Below are 19,105 nucleotides of genomic sequence, written 5' to 3' on the forward strand. Positions count from 1 at the left end.
TCTCCAGCGTCAACAAGGAGGCTTGGGATAGGCGAAGTTCTAAAGGCTCCTGTGGACAATCTGATACCAGCATGGCGTATAGAAGCTAAAACTTTCAATAGGCTTGGGGTGGCTGAGTAACAACATTTCACACCAATAACTAATTTTTGAAAAAATTAAGGCCCTGTATTATATTAAAAGGGCCATGATGTATGGGACAAAACTCTTAAAAGGTTTAGAACCTCAAGACCTTTTACTTCTAAGGGCTTCACATGAGGAACTCATGTAAGCCTACAATCAAAGATCAACCATAGAAATGTAGCTTTACTTACACATGGGATATGTTGACCATTGATGTACATAACCGGGTCTGGATGTACTCCTCGAATATAACAAAAACAGACAACAACAGTTTTATTTGTCCAAGAACTTTAATCCATTCCTATCACGACAATGAATTATTCTGTCAATTTAGAGTTGAAACTTTCAACCATTGTCATTCTTGCTCAAACATATGATATAGAGATATCAACTACAAACAGTGCTCAGAGGATATCTTTAGAAATTACTGAGGATATACTATTTATGGCTAATCCAAATAGGGTTACACTCAGCACACTACCCTGACATTTCCTCCCTGACAAAGTTTCAACAACTCTACCTTGAAAAAATCTATGTGAAACAAATGCTTGAATGAACAATGGTAGCTCTCCTCTATCAGTCCTAGATTATGAATGGTTTTAAGTATACCATATCTCCACGTAGTATCATTTGCTTTTTCGAGGTCAAAAAATACTGTTACATGGTGCGATTTGGAAGCAAAGGGTTCACAAATAGAGGACTCAAAGTTGTATCAGCACATCTGTTGTGTAATACATTTTCCTAAATCCACAATGGATAGGTGACAAAATACCTTTCTTCTCAAGGTACCAAACCAGTCTTGCATTGACCATCTTCTCCATGATCTTACATAAATAATATGCCAATGCAATAGGTCAGGTTTTTAAAAATGCTAAAATAATGGCAAGTTTCAAACACTTGGATAACTATGATCATGCCATATTCTGTTAATAATGCTTAAAATAGATAAATTTGTATTATCATGTACATGTTTAATCATTGCATATGGAATTCCATCAGGTCCAGTAGCAAGTGCAGAATCAAATTCTCTTTCAGTAAAAGGAGAATTTTATGACTCTTCCTTTCTTGTTGCAAAATTTCAAATTTTCTTTTCTTCAATGCTCCTATACTGATGACCAGGAGCTGCTTCACACTTGCATGATACAATCGAGAAATGATCATAGGGTATTTCTAATCTCGATTTCTTCAGTCACATACTAACCATTTACCTTCAACACTGGTGGTGGGTTGGAGGTAAATTTACCTGCTATCTTTTTTACTTTCCTCCAAACAGAAGATGGTGGTGTTCTACCATTATTGGAGGAAACAAAAGATACCTAAGATTGACGCCTAGCTTCTTTCATGGCATGACTGAACTGTGCTCTACATTTTATGTATATAATCAAATATGCCTCAGTACCGCATCTGAGTAATTGAGTTAAGGACCTTCTCATGGATCTGCGCAAGGCAGTTAGTTCTGAAGACCACCCGGGGACTGAATAACCCTGTTGTTTTGGGAATTGAATTGACTCCTGCTGTATGGAGAGATCCATTCAGTAAGTCTTTGGCATCATAAACACTTTCAAACTGTTCTGCACTCCCCTCGATTTCACTTAGCTCACGAAATTTAACCTGCACTGTCAAGATTCCATCGTGGTGACCTTAGTAAACAGGAACCTTTGTTGGTGTTCATAATGATTGGGGCATTATCATTCGTATGCCAATCATCTGATGTTCTCCAATCGAAATCGAGAAGCCAATTGAAAGGTCAATGCATGACAAAGTACCTGTCTGCACAAGAAAATATATGGGCACTCCTGTATTAAGGAGTCTGAAAACCTAATTTTTTCAAATTGATGATATAATGATGCCCCTGGTGTTTGCTAAAACATCGCCCTATAAAAGATGTTTACCATTCAAATCTCCAAGTAAAAGAAAAGGTTGAGGGAGTTGTTGAATCACTTCTACTAAATTATTATACAAGATGTTGTCATTTGGAGGCAAGTAAACAGAACAAATGGTGCATTTTCTTCCCATATCAATCTGTATAACCTTTACCTGCAGAGGTGTACGAATAGACAAAGATATTTAGGGAACATCTCAACGAACGTATACGAGACTTCCACCAGGGCTCCCTATTTGTTTTGTTGATCATATGGTGTTCTGTAGCTTATATATTCGCGAGGACAAGGAGTATTATGATAAAGTTTACTCTCCTGTAGACATATAATTATGGGGGAGTGCGCATGAATGAGGAGCTTAAGTTCTTCATATTTGGCCTTTAAACCCTGACAATTCCATTGCAAAATGGAGGAAAAAACTATGGTTTATTTTTGGAAGACCCTTTGGCAACTTTTGATCTAACACTATTTCCAGGTGGTTTTATTTAGAAGAGTCTTGATATATTTGGTTTTAATTAATGATTTTCTTTTGGTCCTTTTCATCTAATTGTTGAAGGGGATGGTGGACCTCTACTTGAATTTCAGAATTATTCAAATTGTCTTCCGTTTGATCAGAAACATCAACAGACAAAACAGCATATTTATTTAACGTCATAGCCCTAAATGTTTCCTATCGAAGGGGATGAGAGGGGTGGAGATCTCTCTCTTTTTCAAGTAATAGGTGGCGAGTTACAGGCTTTTACAACTTCCCCACTACAGGTGCACATGGTAACTTGGCTTCAAATGGAATCTCATTAAATCAGGCAAGGAATGGGGGATAAAGGTTGGATAGTGGTGGCTGGTGGGCAATGTTTTATAGTTAATACACAATGGTAAATCTTTAGGAGGAGATATTCTTGTCTTATCATGCAGCACTTTATCAGTAGATGATGAATTTCTTTTTCGAGAACTACCTACAGTGATAGGAGGGTTAGATGACTCCTGAGGAACTTTTTCTCCTGTTTTAATGTCTCTGCATAGGTAGTCGATTTATTTAATGATCTCTTGGTATGCCCTACGCTTTGAAGCTTCTTCTAACTTATATAACTGGCAGCTCCTATCAATAATTGGCAGCTCCTATCAGTAGATTTAAGATTAGAGTTTCAGTTCAAGCACTTTGCCTTAAGTGTACATTCCCCATGGTAAAGATTGGAGCAAGTAATACAAATTAAAACATTGCAGTGGCTTCTGCTTAAAAGGTCGAACTCTAATCCTTTCATTTTCTATATTAATGTGGAAAGGTACATCAGCATCCTGGAAAGTAAGGATAATTATTGATGTTCTAGGGACTGTACTTTCCACAATGTTATTGGAATATCTCCTCTTCTGTGAATTCATATAAGTCGCTATTGAAAACCACTATTCCCCTTTCATAGCTGAAGTTTAGATAGGGTTTGATGTCCAATATTAAATCATCATTCTGTCTTTAAATTGGACAGTATAACAGACTGTGTGTATAACTAGGCATTTATCAAGTAACTTTTCCTCCCAAATCGAGATATATCTCCAGGTGCAATCGTTTCTACCTTCCTCTGAAGAAATTTGCCATTCTTAAAATAATTTTCTGAACCTCCTGTAGGGTGAGCAATAAGCCAAATTGGCGGTTTCGGCTTTCTTTGGGTAGGCATAACTATCTCTGCGTCTTTATCAATCCACTCGGATGGTCTGTAGACATCCAGATCTTACCCCATCGCATGTGACAAGTACGTCATAAAGACTAGCTTCTCTAGGGATACATGGGTCCCTACATCAGCCCCAATCAGTCTTCAGGTACGTATAGCAACTGCACTATGATTTTTAAGAATATACAGTATATGTATCAAAAATCAAGAAACAAAATTTGATTGAGGACCTCAAAAAAATATTTTCATATAAAAATGACCATGTTATCTTTATACCAAAGAAATATTTTCATATGAAAATAACCATGTTATCTGTATAAAACTAAGAAAAATTTATATAAAATATCAAGCGACTTTTTTTATATGACTAATGAAACAGTATCATATGCATATAACCAATTGTGAAATTTTCTGGGATATTCGTGAAAAAATCAAACTCAAACCAGCAAAAACGGTTTACTACCCGAATAACAAATACAAATATATGCAAACTACACTAAACCGTCTTTTTCAAATAATTAAAGGAAAATAACTCTTATCCAAACTACAAATAAAAAGAAAAATGCCTTTGCACAACTTAAAAGATTCTAATACAACCAACCAAACAAAACTTTTTATATAGCTTTCAAAGAACATCCTAATTTTCAAACATGACTAAACGATTCATGATCAAACTAATAAACAACTTCTTAAATGACAAAAAAAAAAAAAAAAAAAAAAAAAAAAATCTAAATCCCCAAACATGTCTTACCACGTGAAATTCAACAGAATATCCGAATCAAAATTGCCAAACACTGATCTTGGCCTTTGTAAGAATAAATTCGTACCAAGGCCACCCCTTTTACTATGACCTAAAAGAAAACATTCACATCCTTACCCAATAATGTGGCTTTTAACAGATCCTATGAGAAAATATTATCCTAATGACCCAAGGTTTCCTTTAACATGATTTAATAGAACATATTAATATTCAAACCACTTACCAGTGACCTAAATATTTTTCAAAGGTTTTGTTTTATCGAGACATGTTAAATATATATCACAATGTTTTCTCCCTCTTTAAACATTTGCATCAATCATGTTTCCACAGGGTTTCACATGTAATTCATACACACAAAACGAGCAGAATGGTTTTATACTGACATCGTTTCTGTAGGCTTACATTATACAAAAGTCTTAAACACAAACAAATAATGACAAACACACAAACCTTACATAAACTATGTTTCCAGAGGCTTTGAAGTACGCAACCTACCCATCCAGAATGCAAAATTACACCATATCACCTATGGTCCCATATGCTATGAAGTACACAAACTCATATTTCCTTTATCTAACACGACTAATTAGCCTACACGACTTTGTAAAGATATATTCCTATTCAAACAACCAACATCTACTTTTTATATAGTTTTCGAGCTTTATATATATATATATATATATATATATATATGTATGTATGTATGTATGTATGTATGTGTGTGTTTTAAATGTTAAACTGTAAATTCATATATTCATACCCGGCCACTATTACTATGACCCCCCAAAAAAATCCTATCCTAACCGTGAAATGTGGTATAAGAAAACTTTATTCGAACCATCAAGAAAATGTTAATATGTTGTCGATCAAAAGATTTTAAAGAACATTTTCATATCCAAATCATAACAACGAGTCAAGATACATATTTTTAAAAGGTCTTCTTATATCAGGAACTTTAAAAATATTCATCAAACTATCTTCTCTCTCTAAACATCTCAATTTTAATTATATTTTACTACACTTTCCCGTACAGATACAAACACACATGCAGACTAGAGTCTTATTAGCTAGGTTTCCGTAAACTTATGTATACAAAAAGCATGTATACACAAAACACAAGACCTTTCACATAGGTCTCCCAAGCATTCAATGTACACAAATCAAAAACCTTACATCACCTAGTTTCTGTAGGCTAAGCATACAACAAAAGACACAACATTGCTTTAAAACACTCAAGCTTACGGGAAGTAATATACTGTACTTACAATATCAATATATTACGTGAAGTAATACACTTTCAATATCAATATTTATAAAAAAAAATACATGATTTTCAAGAATATATGTGTATGTATGGATGTGTGATTATATATATATATATATATATATATATACATGTGTGTGTATGTGTGTGTGTGTGGGGAGAGAGAGAGAGAGAGAGAGAGAGAGAGAGAGAGAGAGAGAGAGAGAGAGAGAGAGAGAGAGAGAACTTTCTTGGTGACATTGAAAGTACAAGTTCAGAAAAAAATGTAACCAAAACTTTCCTTTATAAGCCTTAAAAGAAACTCCTATCGAAAGTACCAAACCAAACTGTTCCTATATGGGCAACTGAAAAAAAGCATACCCAGATAATCAATTTGAAATTTTTCAGGGATTTCCATGGAAAATAATCCTATTCAAACCAGCAAAATCAAGTTTTTCCTATATAATAAATTCATCTGCAAACTACTAAGTGACTTGTTCAAGAATTTTCAAGAAAATCATTCATATTCAAAATACCAAAAACTAACTTTACAGGAATTAAAAAGGTAAGCTACCAAAGGTAAGCTACAAAACAAGACTTCTTATACGGCTTTCAGGAAAAGAAATGACATCCTAATGTTCAAACATAGCTGAAAAAAAACTATACATAGACCTATGCAAAACCAAGAAGTCGCAAATGCTTGGAAACTTATAATTTCGAAACTACCAGACATGACTTAAATGACTTTTTATGGGGAAAATCATTCTACTGTATACTACCAAGCAAAAAGTCTTTCCCGTATGATTTTCAACCCATTATTCATATCGAAACTTAATATATATGCATTTGTGAAGTATTTCTATCAACATATTCAGACCAGAGCATCCAGTGACTTTTATCACAACCTTCAAAAATATTCATATTCTAACCCTGATATATGGCTTTTAAGAGACCCTGTAAAATATATTTATATACTAAAGACCAAAAAAGTTGCCTTTCAACGCGATATTTATATAGCACATTTATATTTAAACCGACAAATCAGTGAGCGATAAGAATATTTTACAAAATAGATACATTTTTATTTGTAAGTTTTTTTTTAAATCCCCCCTCTCTCTCTCTCTCTCTCTCTCTCTCTCTCTCTCTCTCTCTCTCTCTCTCTCTCTCTCTCTCTCTCTCTCTCTCTCTCTCTCTCCTTTTCCAAAGGCTTTAAGGTCCACGTTCCAAGCCAAAACACACATACAGAAAGGCTTTGTATCAACTCGATTTTTCTAGGTTTTCTTGTAGTAAAAAAAAAAAAAATTTTCCACACAAACAAAAAAAATTTGTGATCCAAGGTATATAAGGCTTTGGAGTACATAAAAGCAACACAACACTCAAAAATGCCTTGTATCAGCATGCTTTCCTTGGCTCTGAAGGACAAAATCACATATTCAAACAACCTATCATGTCTTTTTACTTCACTTTCAAAAGCAACATTCCTATACAAACAACCAACCACATTTCATATAGAGTATTTTCAATTAAATATATTTTATTCTTTCTCACTGGTATACCTACATTTAAGGGATCGGTTGCCTGATGCACTCTCCAAATACAGAGAGAGAGAGAGAGAGAGAGAGAGAGAGAGAGAGAGAGAGAGAGAGAGAGAGAGAGAGAGAGAGAGAGAAAATAGGGTATAGATTCGCCAGCCACTCATGTGTGTATACTATATAATTCTTCATAGTTAGCGGTGCAGAACAGTACAATAGAAGTTGAAGGGTAAAAAAGGCGAATAACTTGGCCTGCCTCCACTAGATCAAAGGGCATACCTAAGCTCAATGAGATAACTCGTTATGTTTGAACAACAGAAAAACCATACGAAAGTGACTAAGTTCTGTCATCAGTATTTCCTTGATCAGCACCACAGCTTCAATTTCTTTCAATATCAATGGGTTGGATACAACTTTGTGAAGAAAAGAAAACATTATTTACGACTGGCATTTAGATATTCACACACATGAATACATATTCCCTCCCTCTATAATACCTAATATCTAGATCTTGAAAAAAAAAATTGTAATATGGCATAAATGAATATATATCATGTCACATGACAACCCTTCCAGTGCTTGTGAAGAGGGGTTGGTGGGACTTGGTATTATAAATTGTGTCATTCTTCATCCTGCCTTTCAGAATGAATGACCACTTTGTTGCATCAGAGGCTGCAATTTGGGATGGCTGGATAGACATTGGACTACATTAATACCTTGACACACGAGCATAATGCGTTCCAGGACCGAGCTCGTAAGTCAGTTTACTCGTATCTCAAATCAATTTTTCCCATATAAATTAATTGAAAAAAAATCCGTTCCAACCCTCATGAAAAGACCAAAATCAATTATATAACAATGAAAAATTATGTTTTTAATTGTTCAAATTCAAGTTTTCAATTGTTCAAATTCATAACACCCACTCACAAAATGACAAATTACTGCTGGACTGTGATCTGCAACAAAATGTGGCTTTATTATAGAATTCTTACCTTCGAGACAGACGGTACCACCTAACGGTGGTGTGTGGAGGAGGGAGTGAGAGAGGAAGGGAAGGAGAGAGATTTGGACAGTACACGTTTGTCACGCTATTTACACTGTTGCTTACATTACATATCTTAACACTTAACAATTAAATTTACTTACATGCAATTAGCTTACACCTATTTAATTTTAAAATAAGTTCTAATCTTAGGTATTTTATTTTTTATTTATTTTATTTTTTTACCGTTCATCACTTTTCATTGCTCTTTTTACCTCACTTTCACCTTCACTTTTTGTAGGCTTTTTTAAAAAACCTATCCAAGGAGGTTTGTTTCTGTCTCCCTTTCAATATGTTGCGGAAACGACTTGGGCAAGTGTCGTCGTAATTTAATATCCTAACAATAACAGCGAGTGACATGAATATTTTTAAAGTCTCATTATTGCTAGTACTTTTTTGCCTTCAGATTTTCTCAGATTTATTTATGGGGTCGCTGTTTCTAGACAACGTTCTCCACCTTCCTTTGTTTTGTACATCTTGTTCTCTTAGACCCTTCTCCATCATGTCATTCAATAATTTACCTTTCCAACTGAACTTTGGTGTTCCCATCCTTCCTCTGTCCTCCACCTCTACGTTCATAACCCATTCACATACGTGTTAATCTTCTCTCCTCATGACATGACCAAACCATTTCACTCTTCTTTCTTAAGCTTTCCTTGAAACCTCTAATAATTTGACTGTCCCCTTGATCACTTTAACTCCACATCTTATATTTGTTTTGTGACACCACACATCCACTTCAGCATTCTCATCTCAGCCACTTCATTATTTTTTTCTTGTTTTTTTCTTTATTGGCAAAGTCCATGCTCCATGGAGAATGACTGGTCTAACAACACTTATATAAAACTTTCCCTTCAACCTTTGCACTGATTCTCCAATCACAAACTATCCCTGAAGACTTTCTCCAATTCATTCATGCACCCTGAATTCTGTGACTGACTTCTGCATCAATATTTTAATTATTGCTCATAACAGGACCAAGATATTTGAGGAAACAAAGCTCTTATGTCTTCTTGGCCTATTTCACTGTTAACTACAATTCATATCCACCTGTCCATATATATTTTCTGTGTTCTGCTAATTTTTAAGTCGCTACTCCCAAGTTCTTTCCATTTCTCCAACTTGAGTTGGACACCTCCTTTTGTTAGATCCATCAGCTTAATGTCATCAACAAACATTGCACTCCAAGGCACATCTTCTCTAACTTCCGATGTTATAACATCCATTACAGTATAAAATACGTACCTTAAGCCTTGTCCATACTATTGAGAATGTTCAACGGGCAACTACAATATGTAGTGAGAATGAGGGTTGACGAAATCAGCTATGGGGAAAACCACAGGCAGGGATCTGGCAATACTGCCAGTTGCCAGATCTGGAGTGGTTTTCCCACTTCTGAGGTCATCATATTTAATTATCACTACCCATTAATTGCCAGATCCCTGCCTGTGGTTTTACCGCTTCTGACGTCATCAACCCTCATCTCACTACACATTGTGGTTTGGTAACACCGTTTGCACATCGTGTATGCTCGATAGTGGTGAAAGGGCATTAAACTTCTCTGCAATTTCAACAGTGATATAACGTGGGGTTTCCTCTGCATACATATATTTCATTATTCTGACGTACTTTTAGGACACTTTTCTCCCTAGCACCTCCACACTTCCTGCCTAGCTATACTATCATACACTTTTCCAAATCAATAAACACCATAAGTAGTCCCCTGTGTTTCTCTTTATATTTCTCTACTGTCTACCCTAGAGCAATTGTGCTCTTTGCTGGCATAAAACCAAATTATTTCCCTTCTTAATCTTCCTCCTATAACCCTCTAACATATCTTTATTGTATGCAATATTAGCTTAATTCCTATGTAGTTCCCTCACTTCTGCACCTCACCCTTCCCTTTGCACTTCGGGACCATTTGGCTATTTAACCACATGCCTGGCATTCTTTCTTGGCGATACATCCTAGTTATTAAATCTAACAGAATGTCTATGCTTTCTTCTCCTAAACACTTCCACACTTCAGCTGGTATGCCATCAGGTCCCACGGCTTTCCCCTTGATCATTTTATCCAGGGCCTTCTTAACCTATTCTCTACTGCTATCCTGGCCTATTTTTTCCATGAGGGTTTCCATCTCTTATTATTATTCTGGAGTTCTCTTTATCCAGTGACTCTTCAAAGTACTACTTCTATATAGCTATTATGCTTTCCTCTTTTGATAGAACTCTTCCTTTTTTGTCCTTGATCTGTCTAATATGTGTTAGATCCTTTAGATGATTATCTCTGCTTTTACCTCAATTTAAAAAAAAATATTCATCTTACTCAATATCTTTCTCCCTTCCAAAGCTTCTGAATATCAATTCTATTTTAGTACACTTTCCCGTACAGATTCCAACCCACAAACACTCGTGCCGAGAGGACTTTTATCAGTTAGGTTTCCGTAGACTCTTATGTATACAAAAAACACAAAAACCCAGCAGAAGTCCTTTCACAAATGTTTCCCAAGAATATCACGTAGGTTTCTGCAGGCTTAGCATACGAAAACAAAACACAAACCATGTTTACATAAATTCATATCAAACATGATTAATATAGTTTTAAAATAAATATTCATATCTAAACCATAATATTTTACATGTTTTAAGGGAAAATAAAATTATATACATTGAAAATCTCCAAACAAACTTTCTTAGTGACAATAAAGGTATAGCCAAAACTTGCCTTTAAAAGTCTTAAAAGAAAAATGCATACCGAAAGTATCAAACTAGACTTTTTTCAGATGGGCACCGAAAAAAAAAACCTTATTAAGATCATCGGAAGGGATTTTCTTTTCATAGAATTTCCATGAAAAAAACTCATATCCAAACCAGCAAAAATCTGGTTTTACATAGATTACCAAAAAAATTTATGCAAACTAAGTAAAGAGGCTTTTTCGGGTATTTTCAAGAGAATCTTCCACATCCAAACTACCAGAAATTGCTTTTCGGTGTATTAAAAAAGAATATTCATATGCTTGCTACAAAACAACACATCTTATGTAACATTCAAGAAGAAAAATCACTTCCTAATTTTTATACAACTATACGAAAAAAAAGCAATTAAATTTCTATAGAATGATCATACGAATTTACGCAACCTGACTTGTATGACTTATGTGAAAAAAAAATCATATCTATTGTATACTACCCAAAAAAAGGAAAAATATTTTCATGATTTTAAGATAAAAACTACCGAACATTTTTGTACATGGTAATAGAAGCAATCCTCTTAAGGCTACGTAAAAACAAGTCTTTCCCAATGAACTTCAAGAGAATATTCACATCGAAACGTATGCATGCAATTTTGCAGTAGTTCTACTATCACATTCAGACCAGAGCAACCAGTGACTTTTACCACAATATTAAAAATGTATTCATATCCTAACCCCAAAACGTAGCTTTCAAACGATCCTCTAAATATATTTATACCCTAACGACCGAAAAGTGGCTTACAGCACGACATTTGAAGAACATATTCAAATTCAAACCAATAAACAGTGAGTGAATAGAATATTTTGCAAAAAGATAAAAAATAACTCTCTCTCTCTCTCTCTCTCTCTCTCTCTCTCTCTCTCTCTCTCTCTCTCTCTCTCTCTCTCTCTCTCTCTCTCTCTCTCTCTCTCTCAGAACATAATATGCAACAAATAAACCACATTCCAACAAGAAAGGAAAATGTCCTAGATCTAGTATTTGTGAATGAGGTGAACTATGTTAAAGAAATAATAGTGTATAACACGGGAATTTCAGACCACAATGTCATAGAATTGATAGTTCATTCCAAAGCAAGTGATCACAGAATTAATAAAAGCACAAAACTTTGGGAAGGATATGGAAAATATAACTTTTACAGTAAGAATATAAAATGGTCAGAAATAAATGAAGAACTGAATAAAGAATGGAAAAATGTATTTATAAGTGATAATATACAGGTAAATACGAATATACTGTACAAAATACTGGAGAAAATTGTTGAAAAATATGTACCGAAAAAAAACAATAAACAAAAGACGTGCATACCAAGAGACAGAAGAATCTTATTTCAGAAAATTAAAAAGTGGAAGAAAAATCTTGCAAAAGAAAAAAATGTGTGGAAAATGAGGGAAATAAAATGTAAGATAGAAAATGCAGAACAAAAGATTATACAGTCGAAAGAAAATGAAAAAAGGGACTTAGAAGAAAGGACACTTCAAAATATAAAAAGAAACCCCAAAGTACTTTACTCCTATGCAAAAAAGATGAATAAAAGGAGAATAGAAATAGGCCCTCTAAGAATTGAAGGACGGCTAACGAATGAAAAAAAGGAAATATGCAACATATTAGCAGAAAAATATAAGAGTGAGTTCACGCCAAGAATTGCGAATGAGAGTAATGAAACAGAAATGAGAGAAGAAAATGTTGAATATCTAACGGATATAGATATTAATGAAGCAGATATTGTCACGGCTATAAACGAAATTAAAAATGGATCGGCAGCCGGACCAGATGGAGTTCCAGCGATTTTGTTAAAAAAAACTGCAAACACTATCGCGAAGCCACTTGCAATACTGCTAAGACAGAGTATAGATATGAGCGAGATATATGTTAAACATAAATTAGCTTATATAACCCCTATCTTCAAAAGTGGATCAAGACTAGAGGCAAGCAATTATAGACCTGTTAGTCTAACATCACATATTATGAAAGTGTATGAGAGGGTAATAAAAAAGAAAATAATGAACCATTTGGTCAAAAATAATTTGTTCAATATGGGTCAACACGGTTTCGTACCTGGAAAAAGTACACAGACCCAACTGATAGCTCACTATGAAAACATATACAATAATATGATAAATGAAAAAGACACAGATGTGATCTATCTAGATTTTGCAAAAGCCTTTGACAAGGTAGACCATAACATATTGGAGAAAAAAATGAGAAAGCATAATATTGTGGGAAAGATAGGAAAATGGGTAAAAGAATTCCTGCAAAACAGAAAACAGATAGTGGTTGCAAATGACGAGAAATCAGATGAAGCCCAGGTAATATCTGGTGTGCCCCAAGGTACGGTATTAGCTGCACTGCTATTTGTTATTATGATCTCAGACATAGACTGTGATGTTGAAAACTCCGTAGTGAGAAGTTTCGCCGATGACACAAGAATAAGTAGAGAAATTACTTGTGATGAAGATAGGAACTCACTACAAAGAGATCTAAACAAAATATATGAATGGGCGGAGATAAATAGGATGGCATTTAACTCCGATAAATTCGAATCAATAAATTATGGAAACAGAGAAGGAATGGTGTATGCATACAAAGGACCTAATAATGAGACAATCACAAACAAGGAAGCAATTAAAGACCTTGGTGTAATTTTAAATAGGAATATGTTATGCAACGACCAAATAGCAACACTGTTGGCTAAATGTAAAGCAAAAATGGGAATGTTATTCAGACACTTTAAAACAAGAAAAGCTGAACACATGATTATGCTTTACAAAACTTATGTGCGTAGTACACTCGAGTACTGCAATGTGATATGGTACCCACACTACCAAAAGGATATTGCGCAAATAGAGAGCGTACAAAGGTCCTATACTGCTAGAATAGAAGAAGTTAAGGACCTTGATTACTGGGAAAGACTGCAATTTTTAAAACTATACAGTCTAGAAAGGAGAAGAGAACGCTACATGATAATACAAGCATGGAAGCAAATAGAAGGAATTGCTGAAAACATCATGGAGCTTAAAGTATCAGAAAGAGCAAGCCGAGGTAGATTAATAGTGCCAAAAAGCATTCCAGGTAAACTGAGAAAGGCGCACAGGACATTAATCCACTACGCACCAGCATCGATAATGCAGCGACTATTTAATGTGCTGCCAGCTCATCTAAGAAACATATCAGGAGTGAGCGTAGATGCGTTTAAAAATAAGCTCGATAAATACCTAAGATGCATCCCAGACCATCCAAGACTGGAAGATGCAAAATACACCGGAAGATGTATTAGCAACTCTCTGGTGGATATACGAGGTGCCTCACACTGAGGGACCTGGGGGAACCCAAACAAAAAATAAGGTAAGGTAAGGTAAGGCTCTCTCTCTCTCTCTCTCTCTCTCTCTCTCTCTCTCTCGTTATGTTTTCCCAAGGAGTACAAGCCTCAAGCAAAATACACAATGTAAAAATAAAATTCTTATTGTTAAGGATTTTCAATTCCAATCATCAATACCCATCTCACTACCTATTGTGGTCTGGTATCAATGTTTGCCCGACGAGTATGCTCGATAGTGTGTATAAGGCATTAATCTTTTCTGGAGTTTCAACATTGTTCCTACTCGTGTGGTCGACTCAGCAAACAAATCTTTCATAATTCTGATATACTTTTCAGATACCTTTCTCTTTCAAGCTCCTCTACACTTAGGTGTGCTATCATACACTTTTCCAAATCTGTCTACCTTCGTGCAAATATTGCATCAATTGTGCTCTTCCCTACCGTAAAGCCAAATTGTTCATCAAAATTTGTGGTTTCCATTCCCAATCTTCTTTCTATAATCTTCTAATATCTTTATTGTATTTGATATTAGCTTAATTTCTCTAAAGTTCCCTGACTCCAGCACAGCACCCTTCGCTTTGTAATTCGAGACCATATGGCTATTTATCCACGTCTGGCATTTTTTCTTGGCGATAAATCTTGGTTATTAAATCTTACAGGATGTTTATGCCTTCCTCTCCTAAACACTTAACACACTTCAGCAGGTATTCCATGAAGTCCCACTGCTTCCCCCTTCTTCATTTTATCCATTGCCTTCTTAACCTCTTCTCTGCTGATCTCCTTGTCTATGCTTTCAAGGGGGTTTCTATCTCTTATCATCATTCTGGGATTCGCTTTATTTAGTAACTCTTCAAAGTACTCCTTCCATCTAGCTTTTATGCTTTCCTCTTTTGTTAAACTTCTATTTTTGTCCTTCATCTGTCTGATATGTCTTAGATTCTTTGATGATTTATCTCTGCTCTTTGCCGACATTAAAAAATATTCATCCCCCTCGATGCCTTTCTCCCTCCCAAAGTTTCTGAATTCAATTATAGTTTAGTACACTTCCCAGTAGAGAAAAAAACCCACAAAAACATGCGTGTAGAGAGGAGTCTTACTTGCTAGGTTTCCATAGACTTATATATACAAAAAATATATGGACCACACAAGATCTTTCACAAATGTTTTCCAAGAATTCAAGGTACACAAATCAAAAACCCTGTATCACCTAGGTTTCTGAAGGCTAAGCATACATATTCCTGCTACCTCCATAAACTTCAAGGCTGCTTTTATCCTTTTCTCAACTTCAGCTTCACATCATCTCTCCTGATTTACTGTAGGCCAAAAGTGACCAAATTGCTCCACTTGTTTTATAAGAGCCTCTACTTTCACTCAACCCTTTTCTGTATTTCTCAATCATTTTCAGCTGTAATCACCAAATAATTTGTATAATGCAACTCCCACAATTCTTCATTTTCTATTTCTTCACCTAACACATCCATGGCCACCACAAGTAAAAACAGGCATAATAATGATCCATGATGTAAATCAATGATAAATTCAAAAGTGTCTATTTCCCCAACATAGAATTGCTACTTTTGACCCTGATCATCTGCACATTATCTTCATCATTCTAACCAATTTCTCCAATACTTTCCACTTCATCAAGCACCAAAATATCACTTTTCTTTGTATTCTGATCATTGGCCTTCTCTCTAGATCTACAAAACCACAGAAAAGTTTCTGGTTTCCCTCTAGCTTATTTCCTTGTAGCTGATTATTATAAGATGCCATCAACAACACCTTTTTTCCTCATGAATCCATACTACTGATTCCAAATCATTACAATATCTCTCTATCTCATCTAATATCCACTTAAAAACTTTCAAACCATACTCTGTTAGTTTAATTCCTTTGTATTTACCACATTCCATGACATTACCTTTCTGCTTAAATACTGATACCATTACTCTCCCATACCAACCTTTAGACATTATTTCCTGTTCCTAATTCAATAAACCCATTTTCTGTTGATAATGTTCCATCTCTAGGATCTTTTATGGCAAACCTGAGAAGATGGGATGCCCTTCTGTACCTTATTGCTGTTTTATAGAGAAGTATTCTTGTCCCTAGCAAATAATTTTTCAAGTTTTCGCAAATGTTCTCCCAGGACTTTGTTTTGAGCACCTTTCTTTCATCTTATCTCTATTAGGTGTCTTACAGCTCTCCTGCTCTTCTATTTTAGTTTTCATACATTTTCTCAAATGTTTTGTTTTCGTTTTAACACATTTCTTCAGTTCAGCATTCCACCAAGCTATTGTTTCGTTTGTCTATTTCCATTTATTTTAGATTGCAAGATATCAGTGGCCACTTCTTGAATCTTCTTTTTAATGGCATCCCCTTCATATTGGAATCATCGACATCCTTTTGTAGATGCCTATAATTACTTTCACTTCAGTACCTTTCCCTGCATTCTTGGTTTTGCAGTTTTGCAAGACAGAATCGTATTCTAACTTGACCTCTGATGGGTTAGGGTTTACCAAGTTTTTAATTTTATTGGCAACAGTCCATAGTAGGAGTAAATTGAGACAGATGGAACACTCATTACGACCATAAATAAATTTCTGTTGTTATTTAGTGCCTAAGCTATCATAAATTTGTCCGTATATTGCCCTCTTTCTTTATGCCAACGATGCCATGTCCACTTTTGGCTTTTCTGTTTATGAAAAAAATATTGATTATCGACATATGGTTTTGGATGCAGAAATTTATAATAATTTTCTTCTACTTTTACTATCAATGTTTTTGAAAGCCTGCAAAACATTTTGAGGTCCAGTTTTATTTAAGCCAACAAGACCATTCAAGTCTCCCATTGTGATTACACTATCTGCATATGATACATATTCCTTAGCATCTTGTTATTTCGTATATAGTAATTTCTAATAGTAGGCCAATTTCACGTGTTTTGGTCGTTCTTGTTAGGGGGGGGGGCACAAACTTGTATGAACCTTATTTTATTGGTGCCAATCTTCAAAGAAAAAATGGATAATCCTACCACACTTATAACCTATGTGAGCTCTCTTGCCTGAAAATTCATCCCTCAAGATAACTCCTGCTCGATGTTTAGCATCTCTAAACACTTTTGTAACTTTCCTAGTAACCATATTTCACATAATCCTAGAATGTCTATGGTCCTCCTTCAGCATCACAATTTCTTCCTTCTTTTCTATAAAGATGCTGAGAATAATGTTACCAAATATTAGTTTTCTTGTGCATTCTGTGTCCATTATCAATTCCGTTCCTGGTCCATATGTGACCCCACTAGACTGTAAATGCCGAGTAATGTGAACGAAGGAACAAAGGCCCATTCGTTGATCCAAAAGTCCGTCAAAAGGCAATATGTAAGAAGCTCATCCGCTTTCTGGGCCTGTCATGAGCTTTCGGGACTTCTGATTAGATATACCCAGACAACAATAGCTTCCGTATATTTATAAGGGTACCAAGGTACCAAGTCGCCTTCAGGTAGATATAAAGACTGCACTATGATTTTTAAGTATATATATATATATGTATATGTATATATATATATATATATATATATATATATATATATATATATATATATATATACATACACCATTAAATAAAAATATTCAAGTGACTTTTAATAAGACTTTAAGAAAGAACTTGAATAAAAAATCAAACGTGACTTTTATATGGCTAACGGAAAAATGGAGCTGATAACCAATTGTGTAATTTTCAGAGATTTTCATGAAAAATATTCATATTAAAACCAGCAAAAAGTTATTACTACACGAATGACAAAAAATATATATACATGCAAACCTCCTCTACAGACATTTTCAGATATTTTAAAGAAAATAACTTATCAAAACTACAAAAAAATTCCTTTTACACGATACAAAAGAAATATTCTTTTACAAAAATTCCTATATTACCTATGATCCCATATGCTATGAAGTACACAAACTCGTAACAGACTGTCCGCAACCAACCACAATTCTTTATTCAATTACAAATATATAAATATATAAATATACAAATAGTGTACGTATATATATATATATATATATATATATATATATATATATATATATATATATATATATAATCAATTTAATCAAAAGAAACTTTTACTTTGGAGAAATACTACATATAAAATTTAAATATATATATATTACTTTCAATGAAAATTCATATCAAAACTATCAAGCAAAACATTTTTATGACTAATGGAAAAAACATATGACTAACAAATGTGACTTTTATGAGATTTTCATACACAAACTATTGAAAATATGCAACCTACAAAAAGTGACTTATTTTGCTGTCAGGAAAGTCATATCCAAACTATCAAATATATAAGAAAACATTCATATTGTGACAGGCCGTGGTGACCCCGGAGTGACCAATGTAACGGGCAGAGAGAGGCCGACTCAAAAGGCAAGATGAAAGCAACTGAGTCACAGCCTCTCTCGGCCCGTCACATTGGTCACTCCGGGGTCACCAAGGCCCGTCACATTCGGGGCGAGAGGGGCTGTGACTCAAATGGCATGATGAAAGCAACAGAGTCACAGCCTCTCTCGGCCTGTCATATTGGTGACCCCGGAGTGACCACGGCCTGACACATTGGTGACCCCGTCACAATATCTAAATCCTCAACTGGGGCTTTTAACTCATCCATCAGGCAAACATTAATATCCTAACAATCAAAAGATTTTTAAAGAACATAGTCATATGCAGATTGTCAGTGAGTAAAATGAATATCTTCGATAAAATCTTGTTATAACAAGATCAT

The 19,105-nt window shown here is 34.8% G+C and overlaps 1 protein-coding gene across 1 annotated transcript in view; it reads right to left on the reverse strand.

Moving 5' to 3' along the window:
* Window positions 1–15,279, reverse strand: part of LOC137614844 (uncharacterized) — a 23,759-nt gene extending 8,480 nt beyond the window's left edge. The window contains exon 1 of the mRNA XM_068344503.1: window positions 15,004–15,279. Within this exon, the coding sequence (XP_068200604.1) occupies window positions 15,004–15,279 (276 nt within the window). The remainder of the gene's footprint in view (window positions 1–15,003) is intronic.
* Between the last annotated feature and the right edge of the window lie 3,826 nt (window positions 15,280–19,105).

The sequence above is a fragment of the Palaemon carinicauda genome, chromosome 21, assembly GCF_036898095.1.
Source record: "Palaemon carinicauda isolate YSFRI2023 chromosome 21, ASM3689809v2, whole genome shotgun sequence".
NCBI classification, from domain to species: Eukaryota; Metazoa; Arthropoda; class Malacostraca; order Decapoda; family Palaemonidae; genus Palaemon; species Palaemon carinicauda.